The following is a 17,344-nucleotide window of genomic DNA, read 5'->3' on the forward strand; positions in this document are numbered from 1 at the left end:
AGGAAACGAGGAAGGAAGCCAGAAAGCATCCGCTAACCCCGCTAGCCTCCTTGAGTCCCTGTGAACCTGATGAACTTCAGAAAGCAACCGTCGAACTGCGTTTAACCTCGATTGCCAAAGTAAAAATGATCAGATGCTAACTAAGCGTGCAGGCGTGCAAAAGCTGTCCTTTTGTACCTGTAAATTTCCCCCGCAGCGTAATCCACCTTTCAGCTGGAGAGCCATGAAATCACTGTGTTCTCAACAGCCTCTAATTTTGGACTCAGCAGACAGCCGGACGCAGAAGGCGACGTGTTGCCTCTGACTCGGCCTGACTTCATTCTCTAAAAGGCAGAATAAAGATACTTTTACACAACGTTACATCAAATTTCAGGAATAGCGAGGCGTTAGCTTGACGCTAGCCAGCTCCGCTGTAGCTGTGAAGAATGCTAAATTGTGTTGTTTTAAAGTAGAAGTCCTTCCAAAATGACACATTTTCTAATCGGCAACACATCTATAGTTACATTTCCGTTACATTTAGGCAACTAAACTTCTCGGTGAAGGTTTTACTGAAAGGTTGTATTGCTAACAGACGTCACATCGAATTCCAGGAATAGCGAGGCGTTTGCTTGATGGTAGCGAGCTCCGCTAAAGCTGTGAAGAATGTTAAGTTGTGTTGTTTTACGGTAGAAATCCTTCCAAAAATGACCAAAATGACAAATTTTCTAATCCAACAACACATCTATAGTTACATTTTCATTACATTTAGTCAACTAAACTTCTCGGTGAAGGTTTTACTGAAAGGTTGTATTGCTAACATACGTCACCTGGATGCAGGAGACGTGATGCTAACCCTGTCAGGGCGCCCGCCGTTGTCTTGAGATTTGAAAAGTTCGTTCTTGACCTCGATGGCCGCCACTAAAGGTCGTGTGTCAGGAAAAATGTGAACAAAAATAATTTGGAGTGTCCAAAAGAACAGGATACTTGTATGTTTCCTACCAGTTATTCAGGTCCACAACCAGAGACGGGAGAGCGAGCACAGAGGAAGTGTTCCTGTCCAGGTCGTTGTTTTTCTGTGTCCAGATGCGAGCAGGGATCACATTGCCTGAGCTCATTTGCAACAAATTGCCGGTTTTTCCTTTTTTAAAGGGCAGACAGAGGAGGTATGCTGTAGTCAAAACAGATGTTTTGTGGCACACGAGCACAGGCTCCCTCACTCTGGATCTCTCTCTCTCTCTCTCACACACAGACACACACACACACACATTCAGTCCCTCAAATTGCCATCATCAGTTTTAATATTACAACACAGTCGAATAAAGTTCAAGTGCTGTCAATGTCAATAGCCCCTCCAGCGTGAGTGGGCCTATCATTGCTCCGATCAGGGAGGCTCCAACGGAGACGGCAATCAGAGGAGTCGTGCCACAGATTGCACCGGTCGCCTCAAATATGTCTTTGATCAGGAAAAACAACTCCTGTTCAAGAATGCGATGGAAGGCGGGCACACGGGTTCACCTCTACCTTCACCCGCTGCCAAGCTTTCATCTTAAAACATCATTTATATTCACTTTTTAAGACACAGAATCGGACATTTAGTTGAGTAAAGTGCGTCGGTTGAGGAGGTTTAGCGGTCATTTGAAGGTGCAGTGGCCACATGCTCTGAATGAATAGAGGGTTAAGTTAATCGGTTATAAATTGGTTATGAATAATAATAAAAAAGCAGCAGATTGATAACTAACAGCAGGACAAGAACACACAATATCTGACCCATCGGGTGAAACCCCGCCAAAATAAGAGCGCCATCTTATAATGTTCACAGTTGAACATCGGCCTACACGTTAGCCTTCTTTGCGTGTACTATTTTACGGTAAATGACTAAATTAACATAATGCTTTATTGACCAAGACTTTATTTTACAATACAAGACACTTCAGCATTGGTTTACCACATAACAGCATCAGCAGCTAGCGTGACAGATACGCTAACAGGAAATGCTAACGTCAGCGTTGAGGTTCTCTGCTCAAGAGATAAGGAGCTCCCGAACCTCGTTGTCTCTCAATATTCACTGTGATATGTTTTTTTTTTACTTGGTTCGGCGTTGTGAAAAAGGGGGGCAAGCGACTCACTATCGCCCTCTCAGGGCACACATGGTATTGCAAGAGTTGCTAACGTTTCGTACATGTTTCAAACTCCACCGCGCACCTGTAAAAAACAATATATTTGCTATTCTAATCTGTAATAACCCATCTGACGGTTCATTAGGGGCATGCTGGGTCCAGGACTGAAGTTTTGGAGGCACTAGATGGCACTAATGTGATGTCGTTGCCCAGCGTTGTGAAGGGCTTTAGATGATCCAAATGCATAGAAACACTCAAACACCGTTTTTTTTTCTTTTTTAATGGCTCTCAAAGTCTGTAGGCGCTCGGCCCCTCCACGTCTCCATGGCTGCAGCTGAAGCGCTGTATCGCCGATGCATCTGGAGACATTATGTTCTGTCATTAATGTCACATTATCTTCTCTGTCGTCTATGAAACGGGGCTTAGTTTTGTTTGAACAAGGGCAAGCGCACTCAGCCGTACACACATGAATGCACACAACACCCTCTCACACACACACACACACACACACACACACACACACACACACACACACACACATACACACACACATGCATGCAGAGAGATAGTGTGTATAAATCAAAGATTTTAAAAGCCATCCATTTCCCATGTACTGGAGGAGAAGCAGGTCAATATTAGTCTTAAATGTCATTGGAAGGGAGGTGCTGATAAAAAAGAGGCTTTATCTCGCCTCTGTGAAATTACATGGGGGGTTTACGAGCGGCAGCGCCGTCCTGGCTGGAGGTTTAGAGCAGAAGTTTGGAGAAATCTGCACCACCTGTGGATTTCTTTTTGATGTGAAAAGTTGTCTGGCAGCTGACAGAAGAGAGATTACCTGGGATGTGAGGTATTAGCCTGTGGATGGTCCAGAGTGCTCCTTCATTCAAAGTGCAAAATCATATCCCCCCCCCCCCCCCCCCCAAAATGGGTCAGGAAGCTGTGTCCCATGTTGAGGGTCCTGAAATAGTCAGTTGCGATCTACAGTGTAACAAAATATAACGCTTATTCTACATAAACATATGAGAAACTGTAAATTAAGTATTGGAAAAAAAGTATCACTGCAAAAAAACATTTTGAACTGATAATTTCTGGGTAATATGTTGATATTGTCTAACGTCAACTCTCCACGTAATCATGTGGAAAGACAAAAGACGCGATATACGCTAGCTTGTAAAGGCGCACCACCGCTGTGTGTGTGTGTGTGTGTGTGTGTGTGTGTGTTAGAGCTAGTAGCTAGCATGCGCTAGCTCCCGTCATAGTAGCGACCTGCAGCGAGGGTTAAAGAGCAAACCTTGCTACACTTTACTGGGGCCAGGAGCCACAAAAAAGGAGGTCAGGCGCTACTATGTGAGGGCAGGAACAGCTTCAGCCTTCTGACCTGAGAGTCCACCAGAAGGGTGAAGCCTTCGTAAAGCGGTGTCTGGTGAGGACGAGGCCACATGTGTGGGAACCCGTGACGATGAATGCTCTGGAGACTTTCTGGATTTGGAAGGAGGTGCAGGTTCAGCCAATCTTTTGCAAGCGCCGTCCTTTAACCCTTCATGGTCCCAATTTTACATAATTTCTTAAATTCACCTTTGAAAGTCACTTGCAGATGAGATACGTGCCTACAATTGCAGGACAATCTCAGCTCCCTATATAATGAGGTAACATTGTCATATGGCAAAAGTGTAAAGAGCAAATATGACCCTAAAGCTGAAAAATGTAATCTCGATTTTTGAAATTCTTCATATCTCTTGCGAAAACATAACTTTACTCATGTGGTCGAACTGTTTTGGTGCTAGAAATTGCTTTCCCAAAAGGTCTTAGGTTCACAAAAGCAGTGAAATATATATATAAAATAGTAGATACATGTAAATAAATGTCTAAAACCAAATGTATTATCATCGTATTTTGAGTAGAAGTGTTGTCTGTCCCTACTTTCATCAAAATGAGAGAGGGCCTGAGATACAATGGGGCTGAGTAATGGCTTCTGTCCACCCAGGTTGGATTGGTTCAATCCCCTTGGCTGCTTTAGAAAGCAGCAGCCGTGACACAAAACTCCTCCAGGCATCCAAAGAACCAGGAGCAGGAGGTTAAGCTCTCGCTTCAAACTTCTCAAAAGGTGACTAGAACACCGATATCTCAACTCCACACCCACTCAGTGTTGAGCAGCTGAATATCATAAGTCTGCCCCCCCCCCTTGACATCTGCGCCAAATCGGACATGTTTAGTAGTCCGCTCAGCTCTCCGTCTGTCGGCCTCTCCTTGGTCTTTCCCATTTGTATAGCGGTGCCGTTTCAAAGTCACCCGTAAACAGACTCCACGCACTACTGTAGGAGTCAGAGACGGCGTTCAATCATATTACGGCAGCGTTGGATTTGGATTCAAGGGGTCGCATGTAATTCCAGATGCATCTGGTGTAAGCGTGCCCTCTCCCGTAGCTTCAAGTCTACATTGTTCAAAAAGGAATAAACTACGCCAGAAGGAAAGCGTCACTTACATGCATCGCTATAGTCATCTTTTTGGATTGGTTGATTACAAATAAAGTCGTTTTCGTCATTTTTAAGCCCTCCGCTTGCCGGCTTTACTTTTGAAATACTACAACAACAAAAAACAGAAATGAAACATGCAGAAACATCCAGAAATCTATGTCAATGAAATGTTTTCATCAGACTGATAAAATGTGTGTGTCTGTGTGTCAAGCTATCGACGGGCCGCGCTCCTCGTCCCTCTGGGATTAAGTGCAGAGCGCAACGCTTTGGTTCAGTTCCCGCTGTCATATTTAACCACCAGTCAATTGACGGAAAGCAACTTTGCTGTTTAATGAGTTTGCCCCCCCGGTCAGGCCGGCCGGCCTTTTTTCACGAGCGGGCATCAACCGAGGACAACGCTTTAATGAACCGCTGTCATATCCCATCCCGCTCAGCTACGAGGGGACGTCTAATTAGGGACGACCACCGAGCGTCGTCCCACCACTTCCTCCGTGGGAAGACCGAGGCGGTCGGTTGGATTACCGGCTAACACCAGTCAGTCCGGAGCCGCTCGCCGCCCTCGGGCGCGCTCGGGAAGCTCAGTCAGGCCGAACAACAGCGGCTCCAATATTTACTGACAGCCCCGCGAAATCCCAATTAAAAAATGACAATTAGGGGACGGACGGCAAGGGACTCGGACTGATTAATGACGTGTCGTCCAAAGTCTGATTGGAGAGAGAAACCAAGAGGGGGTCGATTGGTTTAACCTAGATATGATTTAAATGTTACTCTCGTCCGGCTCAGAGACAATTGGAATAGAAGCGAGCTGGATGTTGGGAGCGGTTCAGGCTTCAATGTATTCGCGGGGCTAGTGATCAACAATCAACAACGTTCGCGGCCCAAGGCCCTTCGTTAGAGCCGGGAACTGGCGCCGGTCCAGGACGCCTCAATATTGGCTGACAGGCAGTCCTCGTGGAGGCATATCCATCGAGGATTAATTGGTCCTATCAGGCCAAAAAACCCTCTTCTTTTTATTTGCAATCCTAAAGTAATCTCTTACTTTGACAGACTATAAATTCTGGTTAAAGTTAAGATCAGTTTCTTTCAGTTTCCGTAAGTTGTTTGGGAAGATCCAAGCCAGCATGTCCATGTGAGGCCCACAAGGTTTAAATTTGTGCTGCAGATAAGGGTCCCAAGTGGCCTCACCTGTGTTTGCACATATGGGTTTGAAGTTGGATTATTCTCCATATAATATGCAGATGCGTCACTTTCAATGTGTGCAGGAGATCGGACGAATGGTTCTCGCCTACGACCCGGGTTTCATTGGCTTGACCACACCGTGGTAAACCAATTTGAACCCTTGTGACCCGATGAAGATGCGACTGGGATCAAAACCCCTTCAACCTTTTGGAAACAGCGCCAATTTTAAGTCCCAGCATGCCCCATATACGTAATATTTTTCCATTTTTGACTGAAACTCCTTCCTAACAGACCAAGACTTTGTTTTATTCAGATTTTTGTTGCAGATTCTGATTCTTTAGGTCCTAATCTTTCCCAAAAGGTGTCTTATTGACGCTCCAGGAGACTTTTTTGGGGAACCTGGCTCATATTATGCTGGATGTTCATAGTTATTATCAAAATATCTTTTAAAAGTGATTTTTATGCAGACATACATTTTTTCCCAAGACTTTGCTGAACAAATACACACAATAAACACAAGTATTGTAATCAATTTGGATTAATACATGTGCAGGTGTTTCTATTTGTGCCGCTTTTTCAAAGGTGTCCTGATTCTCCCTCTATTACACCGTCACCGCCACCTTTAAAACAAAAAAAAAAGTATTGATTTCCATGTTTATTCTGGCAACCGTGTGTGCTTAGAATTGGTAAACAGTCTGCAGTCGAGAAACTGGCGATTGGGAACTTTGTGTGTCGCCATTCCTCCGATAATTGTGTTAAGGAGCGGGCGAGTTTCTAATAAACCGAGGTCACGTGACCTCATGCATACATTACCTGCAGGTTACCTCGACCTCCATTTAGGCCCGTGCTGTCCTTGCGTTTCCTCGCCGTGGTTCCAGCTTGTTGTTTTTTTTTCTTCCCCGCAGTAAAGGCGACGTATGCTGCAACGGCAGGCGTCGCAAATGGGAAATAATGAGTTGTTAACAAGCGTTGAATAAAAACCTCGGCGAGAGATTCTGACAAACTGACATTGTAGGTGAGGTCACGCTTTAAAAAAAAAAAAGGGTTTTATTTATTTATTTGTCGCAGACCGCTAAAATATCAGATCCCGTTCCGGTCGAGGGCTTTTCTCTCTCTTCCTGCCTTCTTTATTCGCCTGTCATCAGTGTTTTGTTTCATATTGGCTGAATCAGTTCACATATTATGCTAATGAGATCACCCATCTGTGAACCTGAGGAATTGGCACGAGCTATTTCTATTCCGCCGCTTCTTCGGGGGGTCGTTTAATACCTTTAGTATTACCTTGATACGATTCATCCCGGAGTGAGAATTCTCACGAGTGCGCCGTGTAATTGAGTTTTGCGTAAGTGAAAACTACTGTCAGATTTCTCAGATGGGATTAGTAATTAGCCGAGATGAACTTTTAAACCTAGCCGGGGCGCTCGTGTTTCCTAACGCGCCTTGAAATCAAACACAAGGGGGACAAACGTGAGGTTTCTTTTGTTTCGTTTGTTTGGTCACACCTGAAGACGCTCTCACAGACTCAGGCGAACACAAATGCATTGACACACATACATGCACACAGATGAATCCTATCTTTATACCAAGTATTTTAACCTCCCCCTAAATACTCTGAAGTTGTACTGACGACCCTTATGGGATAAACAACCGAGTAGCAGCAGTGCACGTCTGCCTGGGAGGGAGGGAGCCAGAGAGATGGGGAAAAAAATCTTGCCTTTGATCTGATGATATCTTCTGTTCGGGCTAACTTGCCACGAAGGCTGAACAAAACGAGGGCGTTTGTCAAACATAATTTGCTTTCGTCTCGGTGACGCCCCGGGATCGTGAAGCTGTGGAAAGGAAAAGTGATAACTGAACATCGCTCCAGTTTTTTTTTGTCTTTGCTCTGCAGTGCTGAAAGAGGTGTTCCAGTGCCGACGGCTGTCGCTCAGCCCGAGACGGCAGCAGCTAACCTGCAGCAGCACTTTCTGTTCTTCGTCAAGGAACATTGATACAGAGCGACTGTCTGCCACAGCAAAGCATGCTAGTTAGTGCTAAAAAGTGTTTGGATCAGGCGGCAATCTCCGGTTCTGAAGGGGAGGGAGCCAATGTGGAAGGTGTCTTATGCTGCGCTCACACCAAAAGCGTTACGAATATAAGATTACATGGTAATTCAATGCACAGATGCGAATGATTGCGAATAGCGCAAAGACTTTAATGCGCGTAAATGACTCAAAAAATGTGCCTTATTCACGCAAGAGAATAATATTGTGAACCCAAACACGAGGGCGTCTCAAAACCACATACGGTCGAGCGAGTAAACTCAAGCGAGTAGAGCGTTTGTGAAAATTCGCTTTGCTTTTGGTGTGAACAAAGCATTCGTGTTGCATTCTCTCCACTGGCCTTCAGGGGGCGACTCCCCTCGTGGTCAATGAGGCAATTACCCTTCTCTCTTGATTTATCCCCTCAGTAAACATGAGTTATAGACAATAGACAATAAAGCAGGGTACACTTTAGGGCGGGCTCCTTTGTGATTGACAGGTCGCTACCCCTACCAGAGCATTACACGGAGTCTCTATGTCTGTCATCTGCAATCCAAATATGGTCACTTTCGCCAAGATGGCGACGTAATCCAAGATGGCGACGGCCTAACGCCAAACTGTATTCGAGAATTGTGATAATAACGCAGCAAAATACTTTGATACGTCTTCCAATTTATCTGTGAATTGGGTTTGCAGACGCATTGCTCCACTTTACATGAGAATGTTGCTCTGTTATATGAGCTTGCATACATTTAGAAAACAAGGATCGTTTGAGTATGAATGTACATCTCATGACATTCCTTTTTGTTTTAAGTCTGTTATTTGACGCTAGGAGGCCAGGAGAGAATGTGAATGGGTTTATCCTAAATAAAGGTGAAATAAATGAACAATATAAAGAACAAATGCAATTGTTTAAACCTTAATTAAGAAGCCGCGTGTGGTAACAGACTCACTTAACCCGACAAGCTGGAGAAGTGATGCCAATCAGCAGTGTTTTGTAAAGTGGCCCGCTTTGGAGACGTGAAAGATAAAGTCACACTTACCATCATTAAGACCAATTTAGCCACATGGAGAGCACAATTTCCTTCATTTGTGAGGGAGCTCGACAGACTTGCAAATCAGTCTTTAAATTTACAAAACCAACGGGGTGTTTTGTGCCGTGATTGGACGAAAGACACGGTCGTATTTTCAAAAGACGAAGCCCAACGCCCCCCACGTGTTGTTTTTATTCTATTTTCTGTTCTGGAAAGCTATGTCTGGACAATTGTGGTGATTTTTTTTTCTTACACACATTGTCACTTGAAGTGATCGTCTCCCGTCATCCGATCTACAAGTGGAAATACACCGCGACAATAATTGGTCAGATTGATGGCCGCAGCGTCACGGGAACAGGAGCCGGAGCAGAACCTCAACTTGTCTTTTTTTTCCGATGAAAATAAAGGAAGAAATGTTGCCTGCCTGAGCTCACACACACACACACACACACACACACACACACACACACACACACACACACACACACACACACACACCTGGATTACCCTGAGGGGTTAGCACTCAGCCGTCACGCTGATTAAGTTAGAAAATATCCTCTCACGGCCACACCGCTGCTTTCTCTATTCTATCTCTAATTCCCTTTTCTCACCTCTTCCTCCTCGGTGTTCCCCCTTCCTCTCCTCATTTCCTTCCCTCCTTTCCTCCATCCTCAGCCAGGAGGACAAGGTGACCCCTCCTACGTGGCTCCCGCTGTCCCGTCCAGATGTTAGATCTCGGTGATTCCTCTCCTCTGGGCCATTGTCTCGCTGACAAAAGAGGCTCAATATAGGCGTCCGCTTTTCAAAAAAATAATGACACGTCCGATAGAACGTGATCATTTCTCGGGCTCGTGTTCAATCGATCCGACCGGTTGCTCGTCTATATAGAAAAACCGGCGTCCTCATTGTGAGCGTTGGTGTTCATATTTATAAAACTGCGCTTGTTTATTTTGTCACAACTTGAGATCGCCGATCAAATCGCCGCCGCCTCATTCATCTAATTGACTATGGACTCGTGTTTTTCGTAGAATCCGTCTGCGCTTCACGGCGTCGTCAATAAAAAAAAACGAGACGTGGGAATCGGCATTTTGGCAAAATACACCCAAAACATTCAAAGAAGAGTTAAAGAACATATTCGTTATCACGGACACATGAGAAAATAAAGCAGCGACGAAGAATATGTGGTTTTTTTCTTCATCTGTCTTTGTCTCTCTCGCCTCCGCCCAGACAACCTGTTGATCGACTACCAGTTTACCTTCAGCCTGCTTCAAGAAGACGATCGGCACTACACCAGCATCAACTTCATGGCGACACCTGAACAGGTAACGCACGCAAAGAAAAGAAAACTTTGCATGAACTAGATAGAGGACAGCGAAGAGACACTGACAGGAAACAAAGACGGGGCTTTTAAAAAGAAGCATTTATTCTCCCAATGGAGGAATCAGAGACACGTCTAAATTCTCGAGTTTTATTGGAGTTTGTTTTATTTTCCATCTCGGAGCCCGGAGGTGTGTTCAGACACGAGTCTAAAGTTGAATATCGAGGCAGCATCGCAGACGAGATCAATGGAACGACATGAAAATAGGCCAATGGATTCAAATATAAGCCCAAGGTGACAAGGAGCTGAGGTCGGAGATGGAGAGGCTCCAGTTACCTCACCAGTGCACACAAGAGAAAGGGCGAAAGGTCGGCAGACCGCAGGCGGAACAAGTAAAGTGTGTGCGTGTACTCGAAGGAAGTTGTCCAACAAGAAAATGAACTGCAAAAGAAAAGAAACGCCGGTCAATAAATAATCCAAGAAACGAACGCAACAAGAGTTTTTTCGCTTCTCATTGTGTCTGAATGCTTCTTCCACCGAGTTCAACTTCCATCCACTTTAGATCAAAATCAGTTTGCCCACCTTTTAAAGAAAAAAACAATCTTTTCGGCCTCCACTCGATAATTCCATACCCAAACTATTTGGGTTACTGGTTGAGAGTGAACGAAGATGACACCCAGCAAAAATAAAAAGGTTTCAGGTTCGCCTAAATGAAAAAAAGCACTTTAGGGAGGTTTATCCCTTTGGAATGATGCAGCTGCAGGTCTAAACCTCTTTGAACGCAGAGCACAATATGTGAACAGTCTCTCTGCAAAGGTTGACTTTGATAAAGTGAAGCAGAACAAAGTCAGGAAGTTTTTTAGTGAAGACAATTTCAGCAATTTCTTCAAAATGGACACTCTGCCAAAATGTCCATTTTGGTAAAAAAGTCACATTTCTATTTTCTCACGGAACAAACTATATTCTTTTACTTGTATCTCCAGCTCAGTAACGCATGTGCTTGTGTGTTTCTTTTGTCTGTTGTCATTCTTTTTTTTTCTTGTTTCGCAGGCCAACAAGAACCTCGACATGTCCATCAACGCCTCCAACAACTTCGACCTCAACATCACTTGGTCCTTGAGCTCAACAGGTAGCGAACACGTGCACACATTTAAAACTCTGTCTTCAAAGTACGGTGGCTCCTGAGAGCCAAACGCTCAGCGATTTTTAAAGAAAAGACAGAATGCAAACAGATACAGCCGACTCGAATGAAGAGACACCGTCGGCAATTTTGCAGCGTCTAGAAAAAGCGCACAACAGAAACTGTTTTCATGGGACACAAGAAAGTGATGTACATGACTGGGACACACAGCGCTTCTTTATTTTTAGCTTATTTTAACATTATGATCACATTGTTTCCTACACTCTCCTTTGATTTGCAGTGCGTTGCAGCCGCTAATAAAGGTCCTTTTTTTATTGATTTTCTTTCAAACATTTTGGTTCCTCAGCTTATTTGTGAGAAGTCAATAAAAATAAAAGCCTTTACAAGACCAACATAAACCCACAGAGGTGATTTTACATATTTTTGCTGATTGGATCACGGCCCAGACCTTTGGATACAGACGCTCGTATTGGCATCAGGACTGCGACCAATTGATTATTGGCTTTACCAATTAATCCGCTGATTACTTTCTTGATTGTTTTTTTTTAGTCTCACAGTCCCAACACCGCCTGACACAGAGTTTCCTATCGCATGAGACAAAGAAAAACACACATCCTCAACACGGAGAAGCTGCCACCGTGGGATGTTTTGCATTTTTGCTCGAAAAAAAAAATGACAGAACAGTTGCCAATTAGCGTCAATTAATGTATTCCTCGTTTCAGCTGTTATTGGCATTCCCTGAAGCGCAACACACATCACAGTCCTGTCGTTCACAGACCAAAATGAGTTGTCGAGACCAGAGAAATGTAACGCATCAAAGTCCCTCTTCAAGATGCGCAAGCTGGTCTCATCCTGCAATAAAAAATATGTTTTTAGATATCTCGATATCATACGACTGAAACTAATCACGCTTCCGCTGTTTTTTTCCACAAGCTGACTGAGTGGTTTAGTTGCCTGAACCTTATGAGTAGTTCCCCCCCCGTGAAGACAAAAGGTTATTTTTAACAGACCGTACAACTGTGACGAGGGAAAATTGACACGTGTCGCTCGGTTCGGAAGGAAAACGCACAAAAGACGAGGAGTAACGTTTCACGGGGTATCAAACGAAGCGGCTTTTGAGGAAACGTTGCGAACCAGCAGCAGGTGTGTGAGTTTAAGTTGAAAAGTAATACACATTAGTCGGGGGCAGTAATCACCAGAGGTCCCACGATACGATATTATCACGATACTTAAGTCCCGGTACGATATTTTCACGCTACTTATGTCCCGATACAATATTATCACGATACTTACGTGCCAGTACGGTATTATCATGATACTTAAGTCCAGGTACGATATTATCATGATACTTAAATTCAGGTACGATATTATCATGATACTTAAGTTCAGGTACGATATTATCATGATACTTAAGTCTCAATACGATATTATCACGATACTTAAGTCCAGGTACGATATTATCATGATACTTAAGTCCAGGTACGATATTTTTACGCTACTTATGTCCTGATACGATATTATCACGATACTTAAGTCCCAATACGATATTATCATGATACTTAAGTCCCGATACGATATTATCATGATACTTAAGTCCCAATACAATATTATCATGATACTTAAGTCCCGATACGATATTATCATGATACTTAAGTCCCAATATGATATTATCATGATACTTAAGTCCCGATACGATATTATCATGATACTTAAGTCCCAATACGATATTATCATGATACTTAAGTCCCGGTACGATATTATCACGATACTTTAGTCCCAATATGATATTATCATGATACTTAAGTCCCGATACGATATTATCGCGATGCTTAAGTCCCGGTACGATATTATCACGATACTGCGATACACTGAGTATTGCGATGTATTACCTTTTTTTCAACCCCAAATTGTATCAACAAAAAATAAGTTGATTTTATTATTCCAGGACCAAAAAAGTTTAGAATTGATTAAACAAAAGAGCGATACTCTGCTTTTGTGTAGCGAGACTTAAGTATCATAATAATATCGTTTCGGGACCAAAATATCTGTATCCATGTTTTTCCCACAACCCTATTAATTAGTTTGTTTCGAAGAGTAAAGACTCTTTACATCTCGAAATATATTGAAAGTAAAATCAAGAATAACTTCACGTTACAAAAACAGCCATTTCTCCATCAGTCAGCGTCTATTAGAATAATAAAAAAATTCACATTCTGTCTAATGAACCTGAAAGTGAGCCGTAACATAAGCGGTTAATTGTTTAGTCTCTGAAGCTCTGAGATCTCCCGCAGTCGGTATCTTTCATCGGTGGCCAAGTGTCCTTAAGAAGAAGAAAAATGGTCGTATCCACTTCCTGCTCGCCTCCCGGGGGTTCCCTCCTCCTGACAAAACACATCAGAAGCTATTTTAGATTTTTTTTTGGCATGAGGCTGTTTTATACATTTTCCCTCCTGATTTCAATTAAGATAAAAGCACTCTGCGCTCACCACTCGGTGTCTTGGGGCCTAAAGCCTCTCCAGTTTGGGACTGTGGGCCTTGTGAATGTGTGTGTCTGTCCGTGTGTGTGTGTGTGCAGACTATTACAGAGTGTTTAATGGCCCTGATAAAGCAGGGGGTGGGAATATGTTACTCACAATGACTGAAAAGCTCGTCCATTAACACGGAGCCGCTGATAGCGCTCCGAGGGACGCTGGAAACCGGGCCGAGAAAAATGGTCACGCTCGCTTTCGAAATACTGCGAGGTGAACCGTTTTCTTGCCTGCGTGAGACGACTGGCACGCCGTCGGCTTTAACCACTTCCCGCGTAACGACGTCTTTACGGCGGCGCTCGCAGTGACAGCCGCTCGGCTTGACTCTCGTTGTGTTCGGGCTCACGTGGCGGCGGAGGAGTTTGTTTCTGCTGCAGTCTGTTCATCCTCCAGCTGTTCCTGCCGTCTGACGATGCCGCTCTTAACCGTTTTACTTGCTATTGAGTCTCAGTAATTACATCACTACTTAAAATGAAGTAAAGTAACTTTTCCTTACAAGACAATTCTGCATCGAGGACTCTTTACGAGATCCTTAAAAAGATCCTGATGCCACAAAGACCTTGTCCTGGTGCATAATGGACCGTTTGGCGTGTCCCAGGGCACACTTTTGTGTGTTTTCACGCAACATGTACCTCACTGAAAAGTTATTCTTTATTCCTCATGCGTTCACCTACGAGTGTCCAGCAACACGTGTCAATTTTCCGCTGGTTTTTCCACCCAAATAAACGGCCTCATTGACAGAAAGCTATCAAGAAAATATCCCAGTTTGGGTTAAAATAGCGACGGGTTTAAGTCATCGTTGACTTCTGGCTTCACACGGACTCGGTCTGGTGTTGTTGGACACACACATCCACACACACACACCTCCCCCTCTGCGGAGGTTCTTGCACTTATCTTTGTACTTCCTGGTTCACTACGGAGTGGACTACACACTAATAGATGTTGTGTGAATTACACTGCATCACTTTTCAGCACAAAAAACACTAATAATGAAAACCCAGAGAGATATTACAGGGAATTAAGTACAAAACACTTCAAATGTGTCCCTCTTTCTATTACTTTTTATGAAAGCAGTGCTTGGTTCTATACCCGATAAAAGGGTCCTTTTTCTTTTTTTTCACACCTTATGTTCTTATGTGTTTTACTCCAACCCCTCTCCGTCTCCTCTCTCCCAGCCGGCACCATCTCGGGGGAGGAGATGCCCATCATAGCGAGGACCAACATCAAGGAGCACCGCGACAGTTTCTCCTGTGAAAAGTTCAACTTCAGGCTTCACCACAACATCACCTTCTACGTCTACGTGTCCAACTTCAGCTGGCCGATCAAGATCCAGGTGAGAGGCTCGAGGGAGGGGGGAGTAGGGATAATTATAGTCCGACTTATGACAGTTTTCATTATCGGTTGACTTGTTTTTCATCTGCAACAGTGAAAAATGTCCATCACAAGTTCCCAGGGTCCAAGGTGATGACTTTTTTTCACATTCATATTCACCCTTTTGAACTAGAAAAGAAGCAGCGAAAAGTCCATTTGAAAAGCTGTAAACCAATCAACAAATGTCTGAAGCCATTCGTGGACTTGTTCTGGAATATCTAAACCCAGAAAGGATGAAGATTAACAAAAATAGCTGAAAAAATGAGTGAGTCGCTCCGACAGACACGAGCTCAGACCTAACTTGTGATTGTGTTGTTCTTGTTCTTAACGGCTTCAGTACGCGGCCTCATAAAGAGACATGATGATGATTTACAATCTTCATGACATATTTTTATCACATCAATGTTTGTACATGCGTTGCAGTTAAATGGGATGTGCGAGCTCTCTATTAGCTTTACTTGTGCATTGAATTTGTTTTTAATTGTGTATTATTTCTGTGCCCACTCTCTTAATTTTTCTTCGGGGGGAAATGAGTTATCCGAGTAATCAGTGAATAACACGACACCAGATACACGTCTGTTTATGAGAATAGTAGATTACAAGATCTGTTGTGCAGGCCACACACATTATTAAACATTTATGCACGAGCATTTTTTATTTCTAATGATCTGGCATCCGCTGGATCCAAATGCTTTAATACCATGAAAGTAAGTTAACCCGTTAATTTTGTCTCCAGACCTCTTTTCCCTGTGTTTGAGTCGTCGTAGGAACCCCAAATTAACTACAATACTTGTGTTTATTGTATTTATTTGTTCAGCAAAGTCTTGGGGAAAAAATGTATATCTGCAAAAAAAAAAAAATCACTTTTGTCAAAACCTGCAGCAGCCAATAGAAACATATAGTGGGAGCCAGTTCATGTTCCTCCTCCTCCTCCTCTTACTCTTCCTATTTTCTGTGTATCCAAGGCCCCATCGCATCACTTTTAAAAGATATTTTGATCATAACTATGAACATCCAGCATGATATGAGCCAGATTCCCCAAAAAAGCCTCCTGGAGCGTCAATAAGACACCTTTTTGGAAAGATTAGGACCTAAAGAATCAGAATCTGCAACAAAAATCTCAATAAAACAAAGTCTTGGTCTGTTAGGAAGGAGTTTCAGTCAAAAAACTGTGTCGTTCGGTTCAAAAATGAGAAAAATATGACGTATTTTATGCTAAAAGATGGTCTGAATGGAGCATGCTGGGACTTAAAATTGCTGCATCAGTATTTTACAAATGTTTGTAATTTTTCTTGTAATTTTTCATTCCAAAAACTTTTCTAAAGTATAATAAAGGTTATAATTATCGTTACTGTGACATTAAGTTCACGCAAGAAACAAAAAAAAGTTACATTTTCACGTTTAATTATGTAAGTTTCAGAGTTTCAAAACAATTCAAAAAATCCAATACAACTGTTTTATTAAATGTCCGATGTGATGATCTGCAGGAGAAAAACAAGAAGAAACGTTCTGCGAGGGACTTCCAACCATGTACTAAACCCCTTGATAAAGCATCATCATCATCATGATCTTCATCATCTCCAGTTTTCAGGAGCTGTCTCTCCTCAAAAACACACCGCCCCGACAGCACGCTGAGCATAAACTATTCTGAAAAGTGTTTGGCAAATCTTGCTCTGGCATTTAATGATCTGTGAGTTTCCTCAGTGTCTCTCCATCAATTATGCAGCGCCGGATTAAATCTCCAGGCGGCGGCGGCCGCGGCCGCGCTCGCACTAAATATTCACGCCGCGGCCTTATGATCCATTAAATTGAAGTAGACTTTAGCGGGTGATATTTTAGGACGACTGTCATGGAGGGTGGAGGGCGGGAGGGGGAGGTGGAGGCGTGTGCGCTGACGGATGAAGTCAGAAAGTGACAGAACGGAGGAATTAGAGGAGCGTCGAGTCCGTTCCGCTGGTTACACCCGATGTTGAGATTATTATCCAGGTAGAATGTCCGGCGGTTGGAGGAAAATGGAGGCCGACTAATTGACAGCTCGAGGGAGAAGAAGGAGGATAAGAGACCTGAAGAGTGAGACGTTAAATGAGCTGTGAAGCTTTTGATCGCGGAGGATATTCAATGCATCATCATCACTTCGTTTCGTCATCAGCAAATGTTTCTGAAGAAACCTGAAAGAGGGGAC

General features: G+C 43.5%; 1 protein-coding gene across 7 annotated transcripts in view; it reads left to right on the plus strand.

Annotated features, from left to right (window-relative positions):
- atrnl1a (attractin-like 1a) overlaps positions 1 to 17,344 on the plus strand; it is a 197,887-nt gene that overhangs the window by 89,007 nt on the left and 91,536 nt on the right. For all 7 annotated transcript variants that reach the window (XM_068567293.1, XM_068567295.1, XM_068567297.1 and 4 more), the window contains 3 exons: positions 10,032 to 10,126; positions 11,173 to 11,251; positions 14,967 to 15,124. In XM_068567293.1, the coding sequence (XP_068423394.1) occupies positions 10,032 to 10,126; positions 11,173 to 11,251; positions 14,967 to 15,124 (332 nt within the window). The remainder of the gene's footprint in view (positions 1 to 10,031; positions 10,127 to 11,172; positions 11,252 to 14,966; positions 15,125 to 17,344) is intronic.

This window comes from Clinocottus analis, unplaced genomic scaffold (genome assembly GCF_023055335.1).
Source record: "Clinocottus analis isolate CAN_PGR_092001 unplaced genomic scaffold, fCliAna1.0.p SCAF_8, whole genome shotgun sequence".
NCBI lineage: Eukaryota > Metazoa > Chordata > Actinopteri > Perciformes > Cottidae > Clinocottus > Clinocottus analis.